This window comes from Rhinolophus hipposideros (assembly GCF_964194185.1).
Source record: "Rhinolophus hipposideros genome assembly, chromosome: 11".
Lineage (NCBI taxonomy): Eukaryota > Metazoa > Chordata > Mammalia > Chiroptera > Rhinolophidae > Rhinolophus > Rhinolophus hipposideros.
Genome location: NC_138057.1, coordinates 66,054,941 through 66,076,539, shown reverse-complemented (window position 1 = coordinate 66,076,539; position 21,599 = coordinate 66,054,941). Strand labels below are relative to the sequence as shown.

Below are 21,599 nucleotides of genomic sequence, written 5' to 3'. Positions count from 1 at the left end.
GTGTACATGTGTTTGTTTGAGTGCCTGTTTTCAATTATTTGAGGTACTGGAATGCTCTTTCACCATTGCCCCACTCCTGATCAGGATTCTTACCCAAGGGGGGGTCAGGAAGGTTCTCAGAGGAAGCGGCTTCTAAATGGGACCCTCTCTGACTTCCTAGGCCTGCACTGGACTCTTGCCACCACCCTCTTCCGCCATCATCCTTCCCCATTGCCCTAGGCCGGTGCCCTGCACCCACACACAGAGCCTGGCACAAGGTAACAATTGCTAGCACGCATCCAACCCCTGGCTCCTCACCCTGTATCTCAGGTAATTATACGCACTTTTGATGGAGAGACGAATTATTATCCCAGTTTTACTGATGAAGAAAATGAAAGCAGAGTGACTTGCCCAAGGTCGCAGAGCTTCAGGGGGATGGAGCCAGGAACTGAACCAGGGCTGTCTGATCCCAGAGTTCCTGCTGGTAACTTCTTGTTCTAAAGAAAGGAGGGGACTCAAGGATTAATGCTGTTCTTTGATTGTGTCCCCGACAGGCCTCAGGCAGGATGGCTGGCGCTGAGAGGAGCCAGTGGTGACTCTGGTGCCCATAGTGGCAGCTCCATCTCCTGAAGATGAAGTGGCCCAGGTGAAGCGCAGACCAGGCCTAATGGCCAGCTCAGGGACGGAGGTCCACTGGGCCCAGCCCGGCCTGGGGAAGGGGCCCCAGCGGCGGCGCTGGGCCTGGGCCGAGGAGGGAAAGGATGATGATGGGAGTGGACCACACAGCTGGGGAGAAGACAGACCCTTTCCCAATGCCACCAGCCCTGAGCTCCTGGAGGACTTCCGCCTGGCCCAGCAGCGCCTACAGCCACTGGAGTGGGGCCTGGAGCAACAGCCTGATGGGTGCCAGGATTCCGAATCAGGAGAGTCTACGGAAGAGGGTGAGAGTGACTCCCTCAAACCTCACAGTGCTTTCCCCCCATCATCCCACTTTCTGGTGGGAGGTGGGGAGTGGGAGGGAGTTTTAGCACAAAATTTAATTAAAATCTATGAAGTCAATAAAATTTTTTAAAGATTTAAATTATGTAAGTAATATTCTTCATTGCAGAAAAATCAGAAAGCGTGAGCAAAAAGAGGAAAACTAAAAATTACTTAATATCCAGGTGGCTCTTTTCCATATGTATATAGGCAAAGGTAATATGAATATGGAACAGTATTTTAGAAACTATATTGTAACCTGGGTTGTTTTTTTTTGTAATTTAATAGACATGAACATTTTTTTCAGCTCATGGAATATTCTTGCACAAGTCATTCCTAATGCCTGACTAGGAATTCCATGGTGTTCAGCCAGTCTCTTTCTGCTGGGCATTAGGTAGCTTCTGTTCTATTACAATTATAAATAATGCAGAGACGAATGTTATCAGCATATCTTTGTACATTTGATTTGATAATAACCTGGGTAATTTAAATTGCTTGGTCCAGGGGTTATGCCCATTTTTAAGATTTTGTAAGATCTCAGTTAACAATGGTATTGTTGGCATCCCCTGTTTTCCAAAGTAACTGTTCCCTCTGCATCGAGACCAACTTAGATTAGCCTCCTAGTTTGGCTTGGCAAGTCCCTTCTCCTCTCGGAATCTTGGTTTCCCCATCTGTGAAATGGGAGTAATAATACCATTGAGAATAGGAAGAGCTTGATGCGTGGTACCTATTGCTCTTTGAGTACAAATGAAAAATGCCCGTCTTAGGATTCTGCAATTCAGGCAGGCCCGTGAGTGGTACAAAAGGCATTAGGCTGGTAGTGGGTTGTGCCATGACCCAAAGTTCCTCATGTCAGGCTCGCCCACAGCTACCCTCTCGGGAGCCATTTCTGAGCTCTCCCTCAGGGAGTGGGATGCACTGGGATCAAAGGGCAGGGGCATCTCTTCCTGAGATCACATGGTAACTCCCTGCTATGATGTAACACCCGCTGGCATGTCCTGTGCCCTGTGTGCCACGTGCAGGGCTAGGCAGAGCCTGGGACTTGTCTCCTTCCCTCCTCACTATCCTCTGCCAGGTAGCGGGGACTAGCCTCCATTCTGAGTAAGGACAGCCAGAGAGGTCAGCTCCTTGCCCATGATTCCCAGTGAGGGATCAGAGGAGCCTGGATCGAATTCAGGGCCTCCTGGCTCTAAAGCCCACGCCCTTCATCCCACTGCATGAACCCTAGTAGCAGAAACTATCTTGCCTCCATGGCGGGGACCTGGGTTCTAGGTCCAGGACTGCTCTGAGCCACTGTGTGGTCTTTGGCAAGGTGCTTAACCTCTCTTGACTTCGAGTGTGCTGCTGTAAACCAGAGAGACTTGTTGAAGGAGATTTTAAGGAGTTGAGGGTTCTGGAGGAACCAAGGGCAGGGGAAAGAGCATAAGGGAGCAGGGAGTGATGGTTATGACAACGGTGCGTCTGGGCAGAGCAGGGAGTCTCTGCTTGGCGGTATGCAGACTGTCTCATGTAGCTTTGGCTCCATCCCAGAGGCTGACGGGATCTAGGACTGAGTAGGTGCTCAGTAAACATTGACTGCACGGATGACGCATCACTGGATGGATAAATGGGTCGGTGGGTGATGGATGGATGAGTGGCGGGGTGGATAGGTAGATGGGTGAGTTTGTGGTGGATGAGTGAGTGGATAGGTAAATGGATAGATGGGGTCGGTGGGTAATGGATGGATGAGTGGCTGGGTGGATAGGTAGATGGGTGAGTTTGTGGTGGATGGGTGAGTGGATAGGTAAATGGATAGATGGGGTCGGTGGGTAATGGATGGATGAGTGGCTGGGTGGATAGGTAGATGGGTGAGTTTGTGGTGGATGGGTGAATGGATAGGTAAATGGATAGATGGGGTCGGTGGGTAATGGATGGATGAGTGGCTGGGTGGATAGGTAGATGGGTGAGTTTGTGGTGGATGCGTGAGTGGATGGGTAAATGGATAGATGGGGTTAGTGGGTAATGGATGGATGAGTGGCTGGGTGGATAGGTAGATGGATCGATAGATGGGTGAGTGGGTGATGGATGGGTGAGTGGATGGGTGGGTGGATGGATGAATATTTCTTGAGCACCCACTATGTAATAAGTACAACTATCCATTTTCTGGGAACATTGCATACCTTATTGTCCTCCTTTCCCTTCCTTCTTTCTTTCCTTCCATTTAGTCCACAAGTATTGAGCAGCTACTCTGCAAATACAATAGTAAATGAAAACAGAGAGTGTCCCTACCCTCATGGAGCTTACCGTGTAGTGGGGGAGAAAATTTTTAATGATACAATCACATGAATAAGTGGAAAACTGCAGTTGGGATAAGTATTTCCGAGTAAAGGTATTCAATCCCGCGAAAGCCTATTAAGGGAGAATTGGACCTAGTAAGGAAGATCTGAGACTTCCTCGATGAGGTCAAGATTGAGCTAATGCCTGAAGGACAAATAGGAGTTAACTGGCCAAGGGAGGGAAAGAGGACCCTGGGAGAGGGATCAGCACGTGCGAGGCAGTGTGGTGGGAGAGGATGTGTGTGGCTAGAGCAGGGAGACACTGAGGGCGACCCTGGAGAGAGGTAGATCAGGAGAGCTCATGGGGGCTGGAGGCAGGGACCTTGGAACCATATTAAAGGTTCAGCTGTATCCTGGGAACAACAGGAAAATATTGATGAGTTTTCAGATGGGGGACGAGGAGATGACGAGGTAGCTACTGCAGAGGTCCAGGTGAGAGAGGATGTTGTCTGGGGCAGAGGTGGTGATAGTGGGCTTTAGAGCAGCAGGAGGTGAGTCTGACAGCTCTGTAGGAGGTGATGGTGATGGATTTGATTAAAGGGTTAGGGGGAGACAGATGGCAAAGTGCCTCCCAGATTTCTGGCTTGTGCAGCTGGATGGGATGGTGTTGCTATTTACTGAGACAGGAAACGTGGGGGACATCCAGGTTTGAGGTTTGAGTTTGGAGGACCTTTGAGACAACCAGAGGAGGTGTTAGGTAAGTACGTGGCCATGTGGGGGCTCACTGGGAGGGGTGAAATGACTTAGGCAACATTTCATGGTGAGTCCAGACCTGACATATACTAAGCAATGACCTGTCTTTCCAGAGTTTGAAGCAGAGGATGTGGACAGCCCAGAAAGTTCCAACTTGCCTCTCAGCTGGCTCCCCAAGCAGGATCCTGAACCGGACATGACAGAAGAGGAGCCAGATGTGGCCCTCAGAGATCATGAGGCTGAGGAAGCTGGAAAGAGCTCCCCAAAGTTGGGGGATGAGACTGGTCTCTGCTCTGGAAACAATGGAAGCACCAGCCCTATGGCTCTGGGGTGGGATCAGACCACACCTCGGGTGGCCTCTGACAAACAAGCCAGTGGAAACAAACTTCCAGAACATTCTGAGGTCAACCCAACTGTTGACCTCAGCCCTGCAAGGTCCTGGAGCAGTGGGACTGTCAGCCTCGACCACCCTAGTGAGAGTGTTGATTCTACCTGGGAAGGAGAGGCTGATGACCCCCAGCCCACTGCCCTAACAGAAACTTTACCACAGAGCCCCAGCCACCGCCTCCGACACTCAGATGACACAACTGGAGGGAGCGTCGCTCTGGCAACCCCCACGGAATTCCAGGACTCGTCAGCAACCCCAGCCCAGAGCCGGCAGTGTCCTGCACATAGATGGAGGAGAGAAACTACCAGCTTCTCCTGCCCTCAGCCCGGGGACCAAGCCTGGAAGCGGACACGGATATCACCTAAGGTGCTGCCTTCCCGCTTCACCGGTTCCATCAGCCCCCTGAACCCTCTGCCCAGACCAGCTCAGCAGGACAGGCCGCCACCCAGGCAGGGAGCCACTCTGGCTGGCCACTCATCTTCTGATGCCCCCAAGTACGGCCAGGGGCAGCTGAACTACCCGCTCCCTGATTTCTCCAAGGTGGGACCTCGGGTGAGGTTCCCTAAAGATGAGAGTTACCGCCCCCCGAAGTCTAGGAGCCACAGCAGGCAGCCTAGGGACCCTGTGAGGCCACTGATCTTCAAGTCACCTGCTGAGATTGTGCGGGAGGTGCTGTTGAGCAGTGAAGAAGCCTGTCTGGGAAAGGACCCACCTCCTTCCCACCCCATCACCAGGGTACCTCAAGAATTTCAGACGCCTGAACAAGCCACCAAGCTGGTCCATCAGCTCCAGGTAAGCTGGACTCATTTCTAAAGGTGTGTCACCAAGGCACCTGCTGGCCTGGGTGGTTTGGAAGCTGGTTGGAATGGGGGTGGGGGGGGCTCAGGCTGGGCCAGGAGCCCCAAGCCATGATGAGTCCCTAGCCCTTTGCTCAAAAAGAACAGTGATTGCTCTCATGCTACAAGGATAGTCCGTGTTTGTTTGTTTTTAACTTCTGCTGTGAAAACATTTGAAACATATACAAGAGCGAAAATCGTATAATGAGTCCTCCTGTCTCCGTCACCTGGCTTCCACCTCGATACCCATCATCCAGCCCCTGGCAACTTTCTCATCGATGGCTTCACCCTTTTCCCCACTTACCCTACTGGAGTGTTTTGAAACAAATTTCAGGCATCAGATCATAGGATTCAAAAATGTTTGAGAATGTATGTCTAAAGATAAGGATTCTATCTTAAACGTAACCACAATACCATCGTCATCCCTAAAAGTTAACACCCGTTCCTTAATATTACCCCATATGCAGTCAGTGTTCACATTGCCCTGTGTGTCTCATAAATGGCCTGTTCGTGTCAGTTGGTTTGAATCAGGATCCAAACACAGCTCACATATTGCATTTGGCCAATGTGTCTTTCAAGTCTCTCCCCCATCTTTTTTCTTCTTCATTTTTCTTCCGTGTAATTTATTTGTTGAGGAACCAGTTCTGTCCTGTAGAGTCTCCCATTTGCTAATACATTCTTTGGTGTCTCTTCTTATGTCCCATTGTCCTCTCTTTGTCCTGCATATTGTCAGTTTAGAGCGAGAGGTTTTTCCAGGTTGTAATCACCTGTTTATTTCCCCTGCGGGCCATGAGCACTGCGTGGGTAGGGAATATGGGCAACTGCACATCATGGGCGGTCCCTTCAGGAGGCGGGGGATGCCTGCTGCCCTCTCATCTGATGTGAGCGGCCACTGATGGGCATCGCCTTGATTCTGTCCTTCACGTGGGGTGACCGATGGTAGTATTCAATGCTCTCATTCCTTCTGCATTCTAGTTCCCATGGGACAGACGGGAGAAATGCTTGATGCCATCCTTTTAATTATCAGTTTTCAGAACAATGTGTCAGTTCCCTAGCATCCTTCAAAGCTGACCGGTGACATTTGTTTTTGCTTTTCCCCTGTAATGACTTGTTTTAGTGAAACTCTTCAGTGTTAAGGCAAATAGTGACTGAGTAGATGCAGCTATAATTTTCAAGTCTTCAATTTTTCTACCAAGGAGACCTTTGAGGATTCATTCATTCAGCCATTAAAAATTACCTATGAAGCACATACTACTTAAGCTGGAAATAGGGCAATGGGGAAGACAGATGTGGGCCACAGTGCCGAGAGATGCGCAGGGAATTTGGAAGCAAGTAGTTACAGTCCTCTGTGATGGGGTTTTGGAAGCAAGGTAAAGCAGCCCAGAAGCCCTCCTCCATGACTCACTGTCTGGGTTGGTGGAAGGGGACGGTGAATGAGTTGTCCTGTTACCTCTGACATTCCAGAATTTGACTGTGGAGGTCTGCGTTGCATGTGAGCCTGAAAAGATCTGCTCCGCTCCCATCACTGAGCTCTTTCACTTTGAGGAGCCCAGAAGCCCCTTTTGGCGGGCGGGTTCCCTATGAAGAGCCTCATAGCAAGGAGCCTGGGTGGGTAACTGCTTTGCTCTCCCTCTCCTGCAGGAGGACTACCACAAGCTCCTCACCAAGTATGCGGAGGCCGAGAACACCATTGACCAGCTGCGCCTGGGGGCCAAGGTACCTGGCTGGGCTGGCAGGGAGGTGTGGGCCCTGGCCCTTTGGAGATGACACTTTCCCATCGTCTTCGAGAGGGGCCACTGCCTCCTGCCGCATGAGACCCTAGGGATAGTGAAACTCGGTCCTTCCTTGTTTTATGACAATGTCACTCATTCTGTAACCTTGTGCGGTGGTCTCCTCGCTCAGTCCCCTTTACTGTTGGTGAGCTTTGACAACCTTGAATTCTAGAATCTAGGGTGCCCAGCAATTTTCACCAGAAGCTCTCTCCTTCTAAATGAGCTCTGGGTAAGATCCCCTGGGCTTGATTTCTGAATCCATGACTGATCAGCTCTGTGACCTTAAGGAAGTTACTCGGGCTCTCTGAGCCTCAAGGGAGTAGCACAGAATTTCTGCTCAGCCCCTGGTGCTTATTTCCTGGGCCTGATCCTTCCTGGATCACAACTTTGCCTTTCTTCTTCCCCACCATTCACTACAGCCTCTCCCCTCATCCCCTGACTGAATGGTGAATGAGTTGCCAAGTGTGTGGCAGGGGCAACGTGGAGGGGAAATCCATCCACCCCATAGAGCTGGCTGCCATCCTGCCCAGCCCCCACCCCAACTTGGGCAGAGGCTGTGAATTCTGCATATAAAATCTTCCCCTTTTCTGGGGTCAGGCAGGAAGTGAGACCTGTGGCAGCCCCTTGCGGCTTCCTGCCTTCCTCCCACCCTACTATTGCCCCATCAGGTAGCAGTGGAGGGAGGGGGTGGCAGCTGAGGTGCAGAGATGCAGACCCTTCCTCTCCCGTGCCTCCTCTCGCAGAACCCCCATGTGGGCCTGCCCCTGTAATGCTCCAGGACCCCTTCCCCTGCCACAATGCTGTTCTCAGCCATCTAGAAATGCCTCTGTGAAGTGTGGGCGGAGGCAGCCATGATGAGAAAATGGAAGGGGCCCTGTCCTAGGAACAGTTCTCTGCGTCCCCACGCTGGCCTCACACACACGCAGCTCCCTTCCCATCCCAACCTCCTTGGACACGTCTGCAAAGGGGGTGAACCCAACCTCCCTCCTGGAAGCCAACAGGATCCACCTGGCATCTTAAGTCTCTTTACATCTCTGAACTGCTGAGCAAGACTCAGGGGTAGAAGGGCCAGGGGAGTTGGGGAGGACAGTAGACGGAGCTTGGTGAGGCATCCTCTCCGGGGAAACCACATTCTCTGTGGCTGCAGACTCCTAGAATTTCTGAGGGTAAAGTAACTGTTCATCAGGCCTAAACCCTCAGCTCCCCTTCTTATAGAACGGGGAACTGGGACCCCAAGAGGGGCAGAGCCTGCTAAAGGTCATGGTCAGGGGCAGAGGCTTGAGGCATCTCCTCCCACCCTCCTTCCCTTCCTTCCTCCTTTACTCATTTAAAAGAATGAGTCAGTATGTGGGAAGCACAGACCTGGCACCTGGCAAGTTCTTTCTTAGAGACAGGCAATGTTATTATTATGAATAGTATTAATATAAAGGAGTTCATTGGGTGCCCATGTGCCTGGCATAGTATGGGCATGGGCCGGGGTGGATGGAGCAGAGCCGTAGTACCTCCTCTCATGGGTGCGTTCCCAACCCAGGGGGGACTCGGGTCTCCCGATATGCAGTCGCCTCAGCCAGGGTCCTGGCTGGAGATAGACCCCTGTCTCCTGTGTGAGGGGAGTGCAGAAGGGAAGGTGGGAGAGGCTGGGAGTGGTTCAGTGCCAGCTCACCCACTCCCACTTTCTGGAAAACTGACTCCTTGGCCGCGGCTTCTCCTCAAGAGAAGGGCAAGCACCGGTCATTTGAACTCTTCCAGAAGCAGGACAATACGCTCCTGGACCCCCAGGGTCACAGCCACCCTGGGGAGCAGTAAGGGTAGAGCTCACCATCCCCGCATGCTCAGGAGGACACGAAGCCCAGGTGGGGAGGGGACTCGCCCTGTCCCATGGGGCCTAGGGCTTCCAGCCAGGCTTCTCACTCTGCCCAGGGCTCTGTAGACTCGCAAGACCGTGGAGAGGCTTCCTGCTCAGAGCCCTTGTGAGGGAGGTGGAAGCTCCCTCACAAGAGAAGTTCCTGCTCCCTCAGGCTGAGCTGGTGGGAGTGATCTCCCTGGATCTGCTGAGCCCCTCACTCTGATCAGAGCCCCCTGGGGAGACTGGACCCACTTGGGAGAGGGCCAGGCTGGGGTGTTGCCCTGGGCACCCAGTGGGTAGCCAGCAACAGTGTGGGCCCACGGGAAAGAGACTGGCCTTTGCTGAGCAGTGAAACAGGGCCAGGCCCAGGCTAAGGACATACCATTGATCCTCTTCACAAGAGGAAACTGAGGCTCAACCAGGTGCAGTGGTGGCTCAACGTCCCACAGCTGGTAAGGGATTAAACGCTGAGGATCCAACCTAGGTCTGCTTGATTCTAAAGTGCTTGATTTCCCATGCCTGGGTGAGCCTGACGGGCCCTGGCACCGGGTCTGTGGCAGACACTTAGGGATGGGGCAGAATAATGATGTCATAGTGACAATAACAATACTCATGAGTGATGTTTACTGACCAGTCCTAAGTAATTTACTGTCGGGGAAACTGAGGCACGGAGCGGGTAAGTCATTTGCCCAAGATCACTCAATAAATAGGTGCCAGAGCTGGGGTTGAGCCTGGCAGTCTGGCTCCAAAGCCCACTATTTATACGAGTCTCCAGCACAACCAGACTCTGCAGGTTCTACAGCTGGGGAGTCCCGCTGCCTGGCCTGGGGGCACCACTGTATCCGGACTGGGTGGGGGCAGGGAGCCTGGGCTGGTCAGGAGTCACTTCTGGGCTCTATTCTCTACACCAGCTTAGAGTTTTTGGTGCCCTCACATATTCGCTGTGCTCGTCACCTCCCCCCAGCCTCAGTCCCCCACCTCAACTGCCTCTCAGCTGCTGGGGGATCTGTGAGGCTGAGGAGACTAGAAATTACCCCAGCAAGAACAGGGGGATGACATAAAACTGCCTTTCGTAGAGCGTATGTTCTGATGAGCCCTAGTTGGTCCAGAAAATCCTAGTGGAGGTGGGGAGGGGCGAGGGCGGGGAGACGGTGGGGAAAGGGTGGGGGAGGCAAGAGAGGTTTGTGTGTTCAGAGGAGCTGGGGAAACATTTCCTGTTCTCTCCACTCCCTCCCCCTCCTTGCCCCATTCATAAAGCCCATTAGCATTTTAAAGGCTGTGGGAAACCCATCTGTGCAGAGAAGAGTGAGTTTTTAACCCAAAGTTTCCCACACTCACTGATTAACCCCCTTGAGGGAGCTAGTCCAGCCTCAGGGAGCATCATGGATCATCCCTGCTTAAAAGGGGTACTGTGAAGCCAGGGGTGGGCCCAGGTATGTCAGCGGGGAGACAGCTCAGCAGCTGCCCGAAGCACCCCTCAGCTCCCCTCTTCAGGGCATCTGCACAAGGCTTTGGCCCCCCTGTTTCAAGATCCTCTAATTCCTGAAACAATGGGGGGCCCTCAGTGCTGGAAGCTGCTAGTTCCTGTTGCTCCCTAGGTTGGGCCTTGGTGGGCCTGGCTTGAGGCTGGGGGCAGGGACTGGAGGGGCGGGAAGAACACGGAGGGCTGGGCTTCCCCCAGACCTGGGTCACGTTGTTGGGAGAAGAGGGGTGCTGATGGGCAAGCCCCCACCAGCGGTGGGCCTGAGCAGATGGCTGAGGGGATTATTAAAATCCAGCTTTGTTCTCATCAGAGGCTGGGCCTGAAAGAGGAGGAGGCAGCTGGAGGCAGAGTGGGGGTATGGGGTTGGGGGGGTGTGCCCAAGCAATGCAGGGTCATTGTCCTTCACTTTGGAGCAGATTTTTCTGCCAGGACCAGGACATAAAGAGCAGCTGAAGCAGGGAGAGGCTGCCTGTCGGAGCTAGGGAGCTCCTTTCACCAGGCCCACCCTGAACTGCCCACTCCTAACCTGGGGGCAGCAGCAGGCGGTAAGATAACGCCTGACATCATAAGGAGCAGGGGGCACTAAGGCACCACCCACAGGGGCGTGGCTTTTCCAGGGACCTGACTCTGGGAGTGATGGCGGTGATGAATGCAATAGTGGTGGTGATGGGCATAATGGTGGTGATGGGGATAATGGTGATGATGATGGCGATGGTGATGGCAATGATGGATGTGAGGGTGGTGGCTGCTGTTTACTGAGCACTGCTTTGTATACAGAGCGGTGGTTGGTTAAGTCAGCGGCTCTAGGGCTCACAAGTAGAGGTTAATCCAGGCTCTGCAGCGCTCCCACGCTGAACTAGGGCTCAGCAAACTTTCTGTGCAGAGGGCCAGACAGTGAATATTTTCAGCTTTGTGGACCACACAGTCTCTATGGTAACCGCTCAACGAGGCAGTTGCCAGAAAGCAACTCGTAAACAAACGAGCGTGTCTGTGTTCCCTAAAATCTTATTCACAAAATCAGACCATAGTGTGCCAACGCTGCTCTAAACCACTGCATGGTATGTGGGTCTCTCTAATTCTGAGTGTTGGCCACCGGCCTGACTCCAGACTTCTGTCTCACACACCCGGATATCCACGGGAAACCCATCCTCAGTGATAGGGGTCTGCTACACCTGAGAGTGGTGCATTCACCTGTGGATTTACTCAATTCACTCAAACAGCCATTAATTGCTGATATTATTAATATATAGTTATTATTGGAAATGTTTTTATTGTCGTGGTGTGGAATTAACCCCTGGGCGTTCACAAAAGCTGAAAGCATTCATAGACTCCACAAAGTGGGAAAGCAAAGGAAGTTTTTATTAAAGTTAGGAAGAGAGAAATACTGGTAGACTCCTTTGTCAGGGCAGCCTGATAGCCAGCTGCATGTAACTCCAGGTTAGCTTTCTCTTCTAGAGGAAAGGGGGAGTCAGGCAGGTTTGAGGGCTGACATCCTTTCTGGGGTCTGCTCTGTTTGAAGACGATGTTGTCTTCAGACTCGGACTTGGCCATAGCGGCCTGGGACTTTAATGCATCACTTGTAAACACTGCAAGAAGTTGTAAATCGGATTCCAGTGTCTGGGCGCCTGAGGATTAAGAAATTGCTCTTTCCCAGGTTAGGATGTTGTTAATTTACGAGGTATGAGTTTACTTGAGAAAGGGAACAGAGTTCTTCCGTTAATCAGTGAGGGGAGAACAAAGAGAAAACAGATGAATATCAGGATGGAGCAAACAGCAAACAAACAAAGTCTAATTACAGGTGGCTGAGTAGTGAGCTATGCAGTGAGTTAAACTGCAAACTAGCTAAGTTTAACTGTGTTCTTGATTCCCTGAATTTCACCCTTACATTATTAGCAAATATTAATTATTATACCATTATAATATACTTGTTGTATGTTAAATATTATATTAATTATAATATTATGGTTATATTATAGCAAATATTATTAATACAATTCTTAATATAAAAACTATAGACTTTGAGGTCAAAGCCAAGTTATAATCCCAGGCCAAGGATTTATTGGCTGGAGGTTTTGAGTTAGTGACTTAACCTTTCTAAGTCTCAGCTTTCTCCTCTGTAAAATGGGGATGATAGTCCCTGCCCTGCCTCCCTTTTAGGACTACCATAAAGAGGAAATGAAATGTAAGCCCTTAGCCCAGTGTTTGGTCCCCACCCAAGGGCTCCATTAGAAGGTAGCATTTATGATTGCAGGCATGTTTGTTGAGTGCCTGAGTGATGGTGTCAATGAAGACGAAGCCTGTGGAGTGGGTTTGCCCCACCCCTGACTCGGCTCCGCCCCTGCCTCTTTCCCCGACAGGTGAACCTGTACTCCGACCCACCCCAACCCAGCCACAGCCTCCACACAGGGACCGTGCCCCAGGGGACCAAGGTCTTGTCCTTCACCATCCCACAGCCCCATTCTGTGGAGCGGTGGCCTGGCCCTACCGAGGCTCTACAGGCTTCTGAGGCCTCAGGTGAGTCTGGGACAGGACATGGCTGGAGGGCTCATTCTGCCTGTGATTCTGTTCTGGAGGCACTTGCTTCACCTGAGGTGGCACTGGCTTCAGGCTAGGGGAAGCAGGGAGGTGTGTGAGGCCCCTCTGTGGCCCCTTTGACTTGAAGAGGTCAAATGGAGATGTAAGAAGTGTCCTGCTTTAAGCCAGAGCATTCTGTGGGAAGTCCTCATTCTGCCGCTTAGCAGCTGGGGGATCTTGGGCGAGTATGACAAAGAGCGTTGTCACTGTGGAGCCCATATGGGAGCCAGGCCTTGTGCCCAGCCTAGCCACACATGATTTTAGTTAAGCCCCACGTCAGCCTGGAGCGATATGTGCTCCACTGACAGTTACAGAGACCAAGGCTCAGAGAGGTGAGCACATGCTGAAGGTCACACTGCTATAAGGGAGAGGCTGGGATTTGAACCTGCACCTTTCTGAGTTAGAACTCACTCTGTTGACTGGGGACCCGAGGCCTGGCTTGGCTCCAGCTGTGTGATCCAGGGCAGATCCCGACCTTGGTGTCTCCTGTAAATGGGGACAGCACTGCCCAGCCCAGCCACTCCCATGGGCCTGTGTGAAGACGGCCTGATTGTGAAATGACTGAGCTATAACTTCATGATGGAGGCAGTAGTTTTGAGGTGAGGCATCAGTCTCTCAGTCCCAGCAATGGCTGTTCTTCGCTCCAATGTTCAGTGGTTGTGTATTCCAGGGTGGTTGTCAGCTCGAGGAGACATGAGCCCCTCCTCGCCCACCAGTGCGCCCACCCCAGGGTGGCTTCCGGAGAACCTGGGCATCGCCCAGGACCAGCCCTCAGCAGAGCGGACCCAGGTGCTGACTTCTCAGGCCAGCCGGTTCCTGGCCAAGGTGAGTGGAACCCCAGCTTTGCCAGAAGAGACGTAAGTGACCTGGAGAAAGCAGAGCCTCTGCCTCCTTGGGTGAGAGGCTCTCTGACACTGCCCTGCCAGAGTTAACTTGCTCGTTTCAAAAACAGGAGCCTCTTCCCTGGTTTTAGAGGCCGCAGGGCTCCAGCTTCCTCTTTGTCACCAAGTGCTAGGTTTTACTTCCTTTTTATCATTGTGTCTCATCACACTCTCTCCAGTTGTGCTTGAAAGTGTCTCCTGGATCACTGGCCCCCAGGGGACAATCAGCTCTCTGAGGATTCTGGAAAGGTAATAAAACCTCCACTCAACCTTTCCTCTTCAGGATAAATCACCCCACTTTCTTAGTTTATTTCATTACAGAAACCAATTCTCAGTCAGTTCTCAAAGGGCCTTTATTTTTTCATCAAACAGTCCAAATAACTGTGAATTGTTTGCAGATCTGTTTATAACTACACATTTGGCCTTATTCCAAAAGTGCTTCAAAGTGGCTTTGAAAATACATGCATTATAACCACATTCTGCAGACGGAAGTGAGGAAACTGGGGCAAAGGGGAAGTAAGGGTAGAAAAAAAAATAAAATGAACTTAGGATGAAGTGAGTAAACTAAGTGTTCTGTTGGCCCCTGAACACTACCAGATTCATATTTGGCTTTGAGCTTCCCAGTTGTCAATGCAAAAAGGGAAATGAAGTACTTACATATCGCACCATGTTCAGAAAACAAATTTCCTTCAGAGAAACGCCAGCATTCTTTTCCTTTTTCTTTCTTTCTTTTGTTTTTGTAACAGCTTTATTGAGATGCAATTCATTCATTTAAAGTTATTATTTCAGTGTTTTCACTATATTCCCAGTCATGTACCCATCACCACTTTCTTAGTTCATTAGTTCACTGTCAATTTTAGAACATTTCATTAACCAGTAAGAAACTCCATACCCATTAAGTAGTCACTCCCCATTTCCCTTCCTCCAATCCCTGGAAGTTGCTCATCTACTTTCTGTCTCTATGGGTTTGCCTAGTCTGGACATTTCATATAATACGTATAATAATTGTCCTTTTGTGTCCGGTTTCCTTCACTTAGCGTAATGTTTTCTAGGCTCATCCATGTTGTAATAGCATGAACAAGTACTTCACTCCTTTTTATCACCACCATTCTGGGCCCTGGAGAGACATTTTTCTTTGTCCTGTGTGTTGTTAAATGAAGCAAAGCCAAGGTCATCACCCTGAGCAGGACCTGGGGCACCGACTGACCCCTAATGATCCAGGGCTTCGATATGGGAGCCAGCCACAGATCACACGGCTATTGAATGCTTGACCTATGGCCAGTCCAAATTGAGAGGTTCTCTAAGTGGAAAACACATACTGGATTTCAAGGACTTAGCATGGCAAAAAGAATATAAAATATTTCATTGATAATTTTTTATATTGAATTTATGTCAATAATATTTTAGGTTGATAAAATATATTATTAAAATTAATTCACCTGTTTCTGCATTTTTAACATGACTACTAGAAAATTTAAAATTAGATACGTAGCTTTCATTACATTTTTATTTTATGTTATCTAGATTATATACTATAATTATATAAATTTCTATATTACATTTCAGCACTGATCTAGAGCTTTCCTAGAAATGGTCCCCAAATTATCCTTTCCTTTTTTCTCCTAATTAAAAAAAAATTTTATAAAGGTGGTAGATAGATGTACATGGTAAATACCCTCACGTAGTACTAAGGTATATTCAGCGAAAAGCCTTTCTCCCACCCTTGCCCTTCTGTTCCATGGACAAATGTTCCACATGTACATATGCATTTATAGAAATAGTCACAAAAGTGTGTGTGCTATATAGTACCTTGACTTTTTTAATGTCCCAAATTTGAATATTTCTTTCTGAATAGGCAATAAATTCACCTTATTCAAAGTTCAAAGAGATATATAGTAGAAAATCTCCCTCCCATCCCCATCCCCCACCACCCAGTTCTCTTTCCCGGAAGCAATTAATGTTTCAGTTTCTTGCATCTTTCTAGAGAGTTTATCATATGTAAGCAGATGTATTTATATTTTTTTCTTCTTTATTCTCCACATCGTTTATGCACATGGTAGCATATTAGAAACACTGTCCTGTACCTCGATTTGATGCTGAAAAGCATGCCTTGGAGGCATTTATACACCAGAACATACACATGGGCTTTCCTCTTCTTGATGTCTGCACACTGGTCCACAGATAGGCATTTAAACTGTTACCTCTCCCACCCTACCCCCAATCATGATGTAATAAATATCCTTCCTCATAGGTCTTCATGCACATGAATGAGTGTGCTTTGCTGTCAATAAATTCCTGGAGGTTCCCCTTTAATTTTTCCCAAGGCTACCATGGCCGAGGTCAGTGGTGAAGTCAATTTCTGGCACACGCCTCTTCGTGCTTGGCAGAAAACCCACATCCTGAAGCAGGACCCAGCTCCTTGTGCCAAAGCATGAATGTAGCTGAGTACTTGAGTCTGCAGGACGCATCTTCCAGGGTCTGGATTAATAGAGTCTGTTTCCTTCTCCTCGCAATGTCCAGGTGGAGTCCTTTATGGGCCTGATGCAAGCAGGACGGCTGACGCCCCAGGATCAACTCAAGGTACCGCCCACTTCAGGAGATGACCTTGGAGCTGCCAGATAACTGCTGTCTCCCATCACAGAGTCTCTGAAGCTTCATTTGCTGCAAGGCAGGCCAGAGAATCCCAGACACAGTGTCTCCTTTTAGAACAAACAGCCTCTGCTTAGCTTCCCATGATAATGATTGTTATATCGCAATAGTTACCACTCGTTAAGCAATGGGGATGGCATGCCAGGTACAATGACAAGCTTTTGATGTACGTTATTTCATTTTATCATCTTAAAAACCCAGCAAGGCAGTTACAGTCATCACCCCCATTAAACTGGAATGGATCTGAATCCTGGAGAGGTAACTTGAAGGCCACGCAGCTAATAGGCGGCAGAGCCTGGACTCGGGTCTGTCTGATTCCCAAATCCAGACTCATAATTATTACCCTGCACAGCTTCCCACGGATTAGTCTGCTCTCAGCAACCAGAAAGAGGCCTTTTCTTTTTCATTTTCTCTATTGTCATAGTAATAGCCAAAAAATTAATAACTAGAGGGAAAAGTGGGGAGAGCCCTGAGCTAACATTATCGGCTTATTCCCTGTGGTATTTCTAGATCACTATCATCATATATAAACATGTAGATTTCTGCTGCATCAGCCAGGGTCCCGGGAAGGAGCAGATGGAGCTCCCAAAAGCTGGGAGTGGGGCGGTCAGTGAGGGGGCGGTTAGCAGGGGTGTGGCAGCATCAGGGGCCTGACAAGGAACGTGAAGCCCAGGGACCCACGCCTGCCTAGAGCCATCCCCTCCCCGGTCTCTCTTCTCTTGCCCTGTGACTTCTCAGACGCCATGAGAAGCCAGCTGGTAGGGAGTCCAGCTGACGCTGGAGGGCCTGGAGGGGCAAATACAACACACCTTTTTTATAGAAAATATTATGCTACATTTCCCTCTGTTATTGTATAGACGTCACGTGCATTTTCCAATTACAAACATGTGCTATGGATTATATTATCTCATGGAGCGGATGATTAAGGACTTTGAAAATTAAAACCATTCATTGTCTTTCCCTCTACCTGAATTCCTTCATATCCAGGGAGCAGTTGGAAGATCAAGTTTGCCTGGGGACTAGACTCTAGATTGCCGTTGGCTTGTCATCAGCATAGAGTGAATGAGATGGGATGATACTAAGCCAGGGATAATGATCCCACCTTCTGTAGTTTTAGGTAGTATCACATTTACTATGTGGGCTAAGCGTAATTGTTACGCCCATGAGGTCTGAAGCCACAGGGCCTGGGTTTAAATCTTGCTCACTAACTGTGTGACCACCACCAACTTAAATAGCCTCTCTGTGCCTCAGTTTCCTCCTCTCTAAATGAAGATGATAACATACCCCTCTCATTAGGATTATGTTGAAGGTTAAATGAATAATATAAAGTGCTTTAGCATACAGTCTCAATGTTCATCAATGATAATTATTTTTATCAGTCGTATGATGGTGACGATAACATCATTTGTTGTGATAGTCCAGAAGGATTTGGGAAGAGAATGACTCATGTTCCAAAACCCGCAATGATGCAAATCAAGAATGAGGACCCATGGTCTCTCCAGCACTGGGTCCTTACGGGGACATAGTGATAGCATAGTTGACACTACAACTGCCATGGAACATTGGGGTTCTTTTAGGTCTACCCAGGAAGGACATGGCGCTCTACGCCATGCCTCTGCCATGCCAGTCTGATGGCAGAGAGCTCGACCAGGTCAGGCAGACTTGGTCCCCACCTCAGCCTCCCAGAGACTTGGGGGCACGGAGGCCTCCGCAGACCCAGGATGAGTCACATGTCCTATGCATGGACTGTCTCATTCACTGTGTCTGCAGGGACAGAGTCCACGGGGGCTGGACACTCAGGTCTTCCTGGCCTGCTCTGGTTTCAGGGCTTCCAGCTGCTAAAGGCTGCCCACTCAGCCCTGGAGGAAGAATACCTGAAGGCCTGCAGGGAGCAACACCTGGTTGAGCAGCTTGCCGGCTCCAAAGGGACACCTGGGAAATTTGATCCTGGCAGGTACCTGCTGGGGAGGGAGGCCTGGGAGGACAGATGGGGCAGGCCCAGTTCCCTCAGTCACCAGCAGGGGCACACTTCGTCCTCATAATTTGCATGCTAAGGGAACAGGGAGACGTCCTATCCTAATTAGGCACATATCCAAATGGGGGAATACTAAATGCTGAGATTTGTGCCCCTCTGGACTCACTGCAATGAGAAGTGACTTTGGAGATAAGCGCTCAAACCTCTCATTGGAGAATGGGAAAGCTGAGGCCAGATCGGGAAGGGATTTACTCAAGGTCTCACAGCCTATTGGTGGCAGAGGGGACTTGGGCTGAGGCCTCCTGATTCCCAGTGGAGTCCATTTTCATCTTGTTTATTTCATGTTCTCCACATAATCCAAATGATGGCATTAAGTAGACCCTCCCTGGGCATTCTCGGGGGCCTCTACTCTGAAGCATAGCCTCCCAGACCCGCCTGATGTGGCTGCCATCCCTGTTCCCAGTGCTGATATTTTCCCATTCCAGAGAGCTGGAGGCAGAGATATTCCAGCTAGGAATTCGCCTCGAAGAACTGAAGGACCACATGGATCAGAACCAGCAGGAACCTCAGCGAGCTGGACCAGACTCACCTCTGGACAGCCCCTCGGCCACGCCCTCCCCCCACCAGCCAGCATGTCTGACCTCTCCCTCAGACCAGGCCCCCACGCCTGCCATCCGGACCCTCTGCCCTGAGGTACTTCTTTGCTCAATCATGTTGGTCTGTTCCTTCACTCATTTCTTCATTAATTGACTTCTCTACTACATATTTACGAAGTGCATACCATATACCAGGAATCATGACACATGGTGGGAATTCAGTGAGAAACAAAAAAATAGGCGGCTTCTACCCTCATGGAGTTTTCTGTCTATTTGAACTAATTACGTAGGTATTATAATTTTGGTCAGTGGTCTGAAGGAGAATTATGGCGCTCTATGAGAGGAGATAACAGGCTAACATAACTGAGTTTGGCCGGAACAGTAGGGGTCAGAGAAACTTTCCCGAGGAACTAATGTTTAAATGAGATCTGAAGGTAAGTAAGAATTACCAGGCGCAGAAGAGGGCGAATCGTCCAGCAGGAAAAACAGCCTATGGAAAGGGCTAGACGGTAGGAATGAGGGGCCAGTTGTCTGAGAGATGTGGCTCGAGAGGCAGGCAGGGGCCCCATGAAGCAGGGGCTGGCGGGCAACATTAAGCATTTGGTCTGAAAGTGCTATGTTTGTCAGCAGGACATGGTATAAGATTTTCAGGTAGGCCAGTCAGAGATGGGGAGGTGGCAGGTAGATGGAGAGATGAACGTGGACTTGAGAGAGATTAGAAGGCACATTTGACTGGACTTGGAAGGTTAGTGAGAGGGGAGGGAGCCAAGGATGACCTCCAGGCTTCTAGCTTTTGGTACTGGATGGATGTGGGGACTGTTCACGAAGACCAGAGACCCTGGACAAGGGCTGTCCACGGAGTGGGCTTTGTAGATTTTCTCCATCCCACATCACAGCCCATAAGAGATTATCATGATGTGTTTTGTTTGCAGTGGAGCAAGTACGGTGTAGAGCGGTCACACAGGTGACCCAGGTGGAGTCTCTGTGCCTTGTAGCCGGTGCTCCTTGCCATCTAGGCTGCAAAGATTTGTCTGTTGGGGATTGGAGCAAGAGAAACGGCTGCATATTGGGTGGGGCGGCGGCTGGCGGAGAGCTGGGTGCTGGTAGAATATCCATGACAGCTGACATCTTGGGGCCCAGTGATTAGGGGAAATTCTCTCCCACTGTGCCCTGCACCCCCAGAGGGTAGGAAAACTCTACCAGGCACTAACAGGTGAAAACCTGAGTGTACCATCTTGAGGGGAACCCTTGTTATCACATTTAAGGTGTTTTGGGGGGCTTGGTGTCCATACTGGAATTGAGGAGGTCAGGAGAGGTGCTTCTAGTAGGAAATCTGAGTTCAAATCTCTCCTCTGCTCCTCTCTTCTGTGTGGCTTTGGGCAAATCATTTGTGACTCAGTTACATGTCTGTAAAATGGGTCCTTATAACCGTAGATACTGGTGGCATTGTTGTGAAATGATGTCTGTACAGTGCCTGGCACATAGTAGGTGCTCCATCAGTGGCAGCCAGTATTGGCGATGACATGATCCAATTCCTACATTCTGCATACACATAAAAGAGTGGTAGAGTTGGTCCGTCTAACCTATTTTCTTAGTCTGTGGCTCCCAGCATGGGCCTGATGTGAGGTAGTTCCTTAGAAAGTGATGTTTATGTATCTGCTGACTCTGCCCCTCCTCCTTTCTGGCCCCCAGCCCGATGCCCCCAGCACTGGCCCCTGCGCATTGCACCTGAACGTGGAGGTGAGCCCTGCTGGTAGTGAGTCAGAGGACGGGCTGCTGGGCCTCCCGGTCCCACTCAGCCACAAGGAGCTGCAGGTGGAGCAAGACTTCCATGGGCTCCTGGAGCGGTGAGTGCTCACGAGCAGGGAGCCAGGGTATCTGGCCCAGTGGCTGGGTCTTGGCTGCCCCCACTGGGCAAAGGTCACTCCCCTCTGTGTGTCCTTCTGCAGGTACCTCAGTGTGAAGTCCCTCCCAGAAGCCATGAGGACAGAGGAGGAAGAGCAGGAGGAGGAGGAAGAGGAGCAGGGCCAAGCCATGGAAGTTGATGGGCCGGCTCCAGCTCCAGGGAAGGCAGAGACCACCAGGCTCCGCCCAACACAGCTCCCGGCACAGGCTGAGAGAAGTCGCAGGGTCCCCCTTGAGTATGTCCCTGAGCCTCCCCCACTTGTCCCACACCAACTCTGAAACTGCAAGGGTGGGAATTGTCTTAGTGAGCTAGACAGCTCTTCACAGTGTAGAAATGGCTTTCCTGGCCTGTAGCTCAGCGTCTCTCCAGAATGTGGAACGTATGCCATTGATAGACTTTGGGTTCTGTGGGATGTGATTTTCAGGAGGACAGAAGCAGCATTAAATAACATTATTCTCCTTGTCAGCCTCAGACCTTCTAAGTACATCAAGAAGGGAGTCTCGTTTAAATGCTATTACATCTTCAGTGCCTTTCTTTGTCTGCCTTTAAAGAAACAGAGAGAGAAAGAGAGAGAGAGAACGCAGGCCTCAGGCCCATAGTCTTTAGCAACAGGATCTATCTAGAATAAGAAGATATTGTTTTTGTGTTTCTTATATTTGTTTTCAAAGTTAGTTTCTATTTATAACACAAAATACTGGTCTTCTCTTTATAATAGTGACATAAAGTCT

The 21,599-nt window shown here is 50.0% G+C and overlaps 1 protein-coding gene across 1 annotated transcript in view; it reads left to right on the top strand.

Moving 5' to 3' along the window:
* The first annotated feature begins 533 nt into the window (after nt 1–533).
* AKNA (AT-hook transcription factor) overlaps nt 534–21,599 on the top strand; it is a 37,964-nt gene continuing 16,898 nt past the window's right edge. Inside the window, exons 1-10 of the mRNA XM_081066400.1 lie at nt 534–920; nt 4,079–5,145; nt 6,831–6,905; nt 12,648–12,804; nt 13,535–13,689; nt 16,266–16,325; nt 18,221–18,348; nt 18,855–19,062; nt 20,658–20,812; nt 20,915–21,106. Coding sequence (XP_080922526.1) covers nt 647–920; nt 4,079–5,145; nt 6,831–6,905; nt 12,648–12,804; nt 13,535–13,689; nt 16,266–16,325; nt 18,221–18,348; nt 18,855–19,062; nt 20,658–20,812; nt 20,915–21,106 — 2,471 coding nt within the window. The 5' untranslated portion in view covers nt 534–646. The remainder of the gene's footprint in view (nt 921–4,078; nt 5,146–6,830; nt 6,906–12,647; nt 12,805–13,534; nt 13,690–16,265; nt 16,326–18,220; nt 18,349–18,854; nt 19,063–20,657; nt 20,813–20,914; nt 21,107–21,599) is intronic.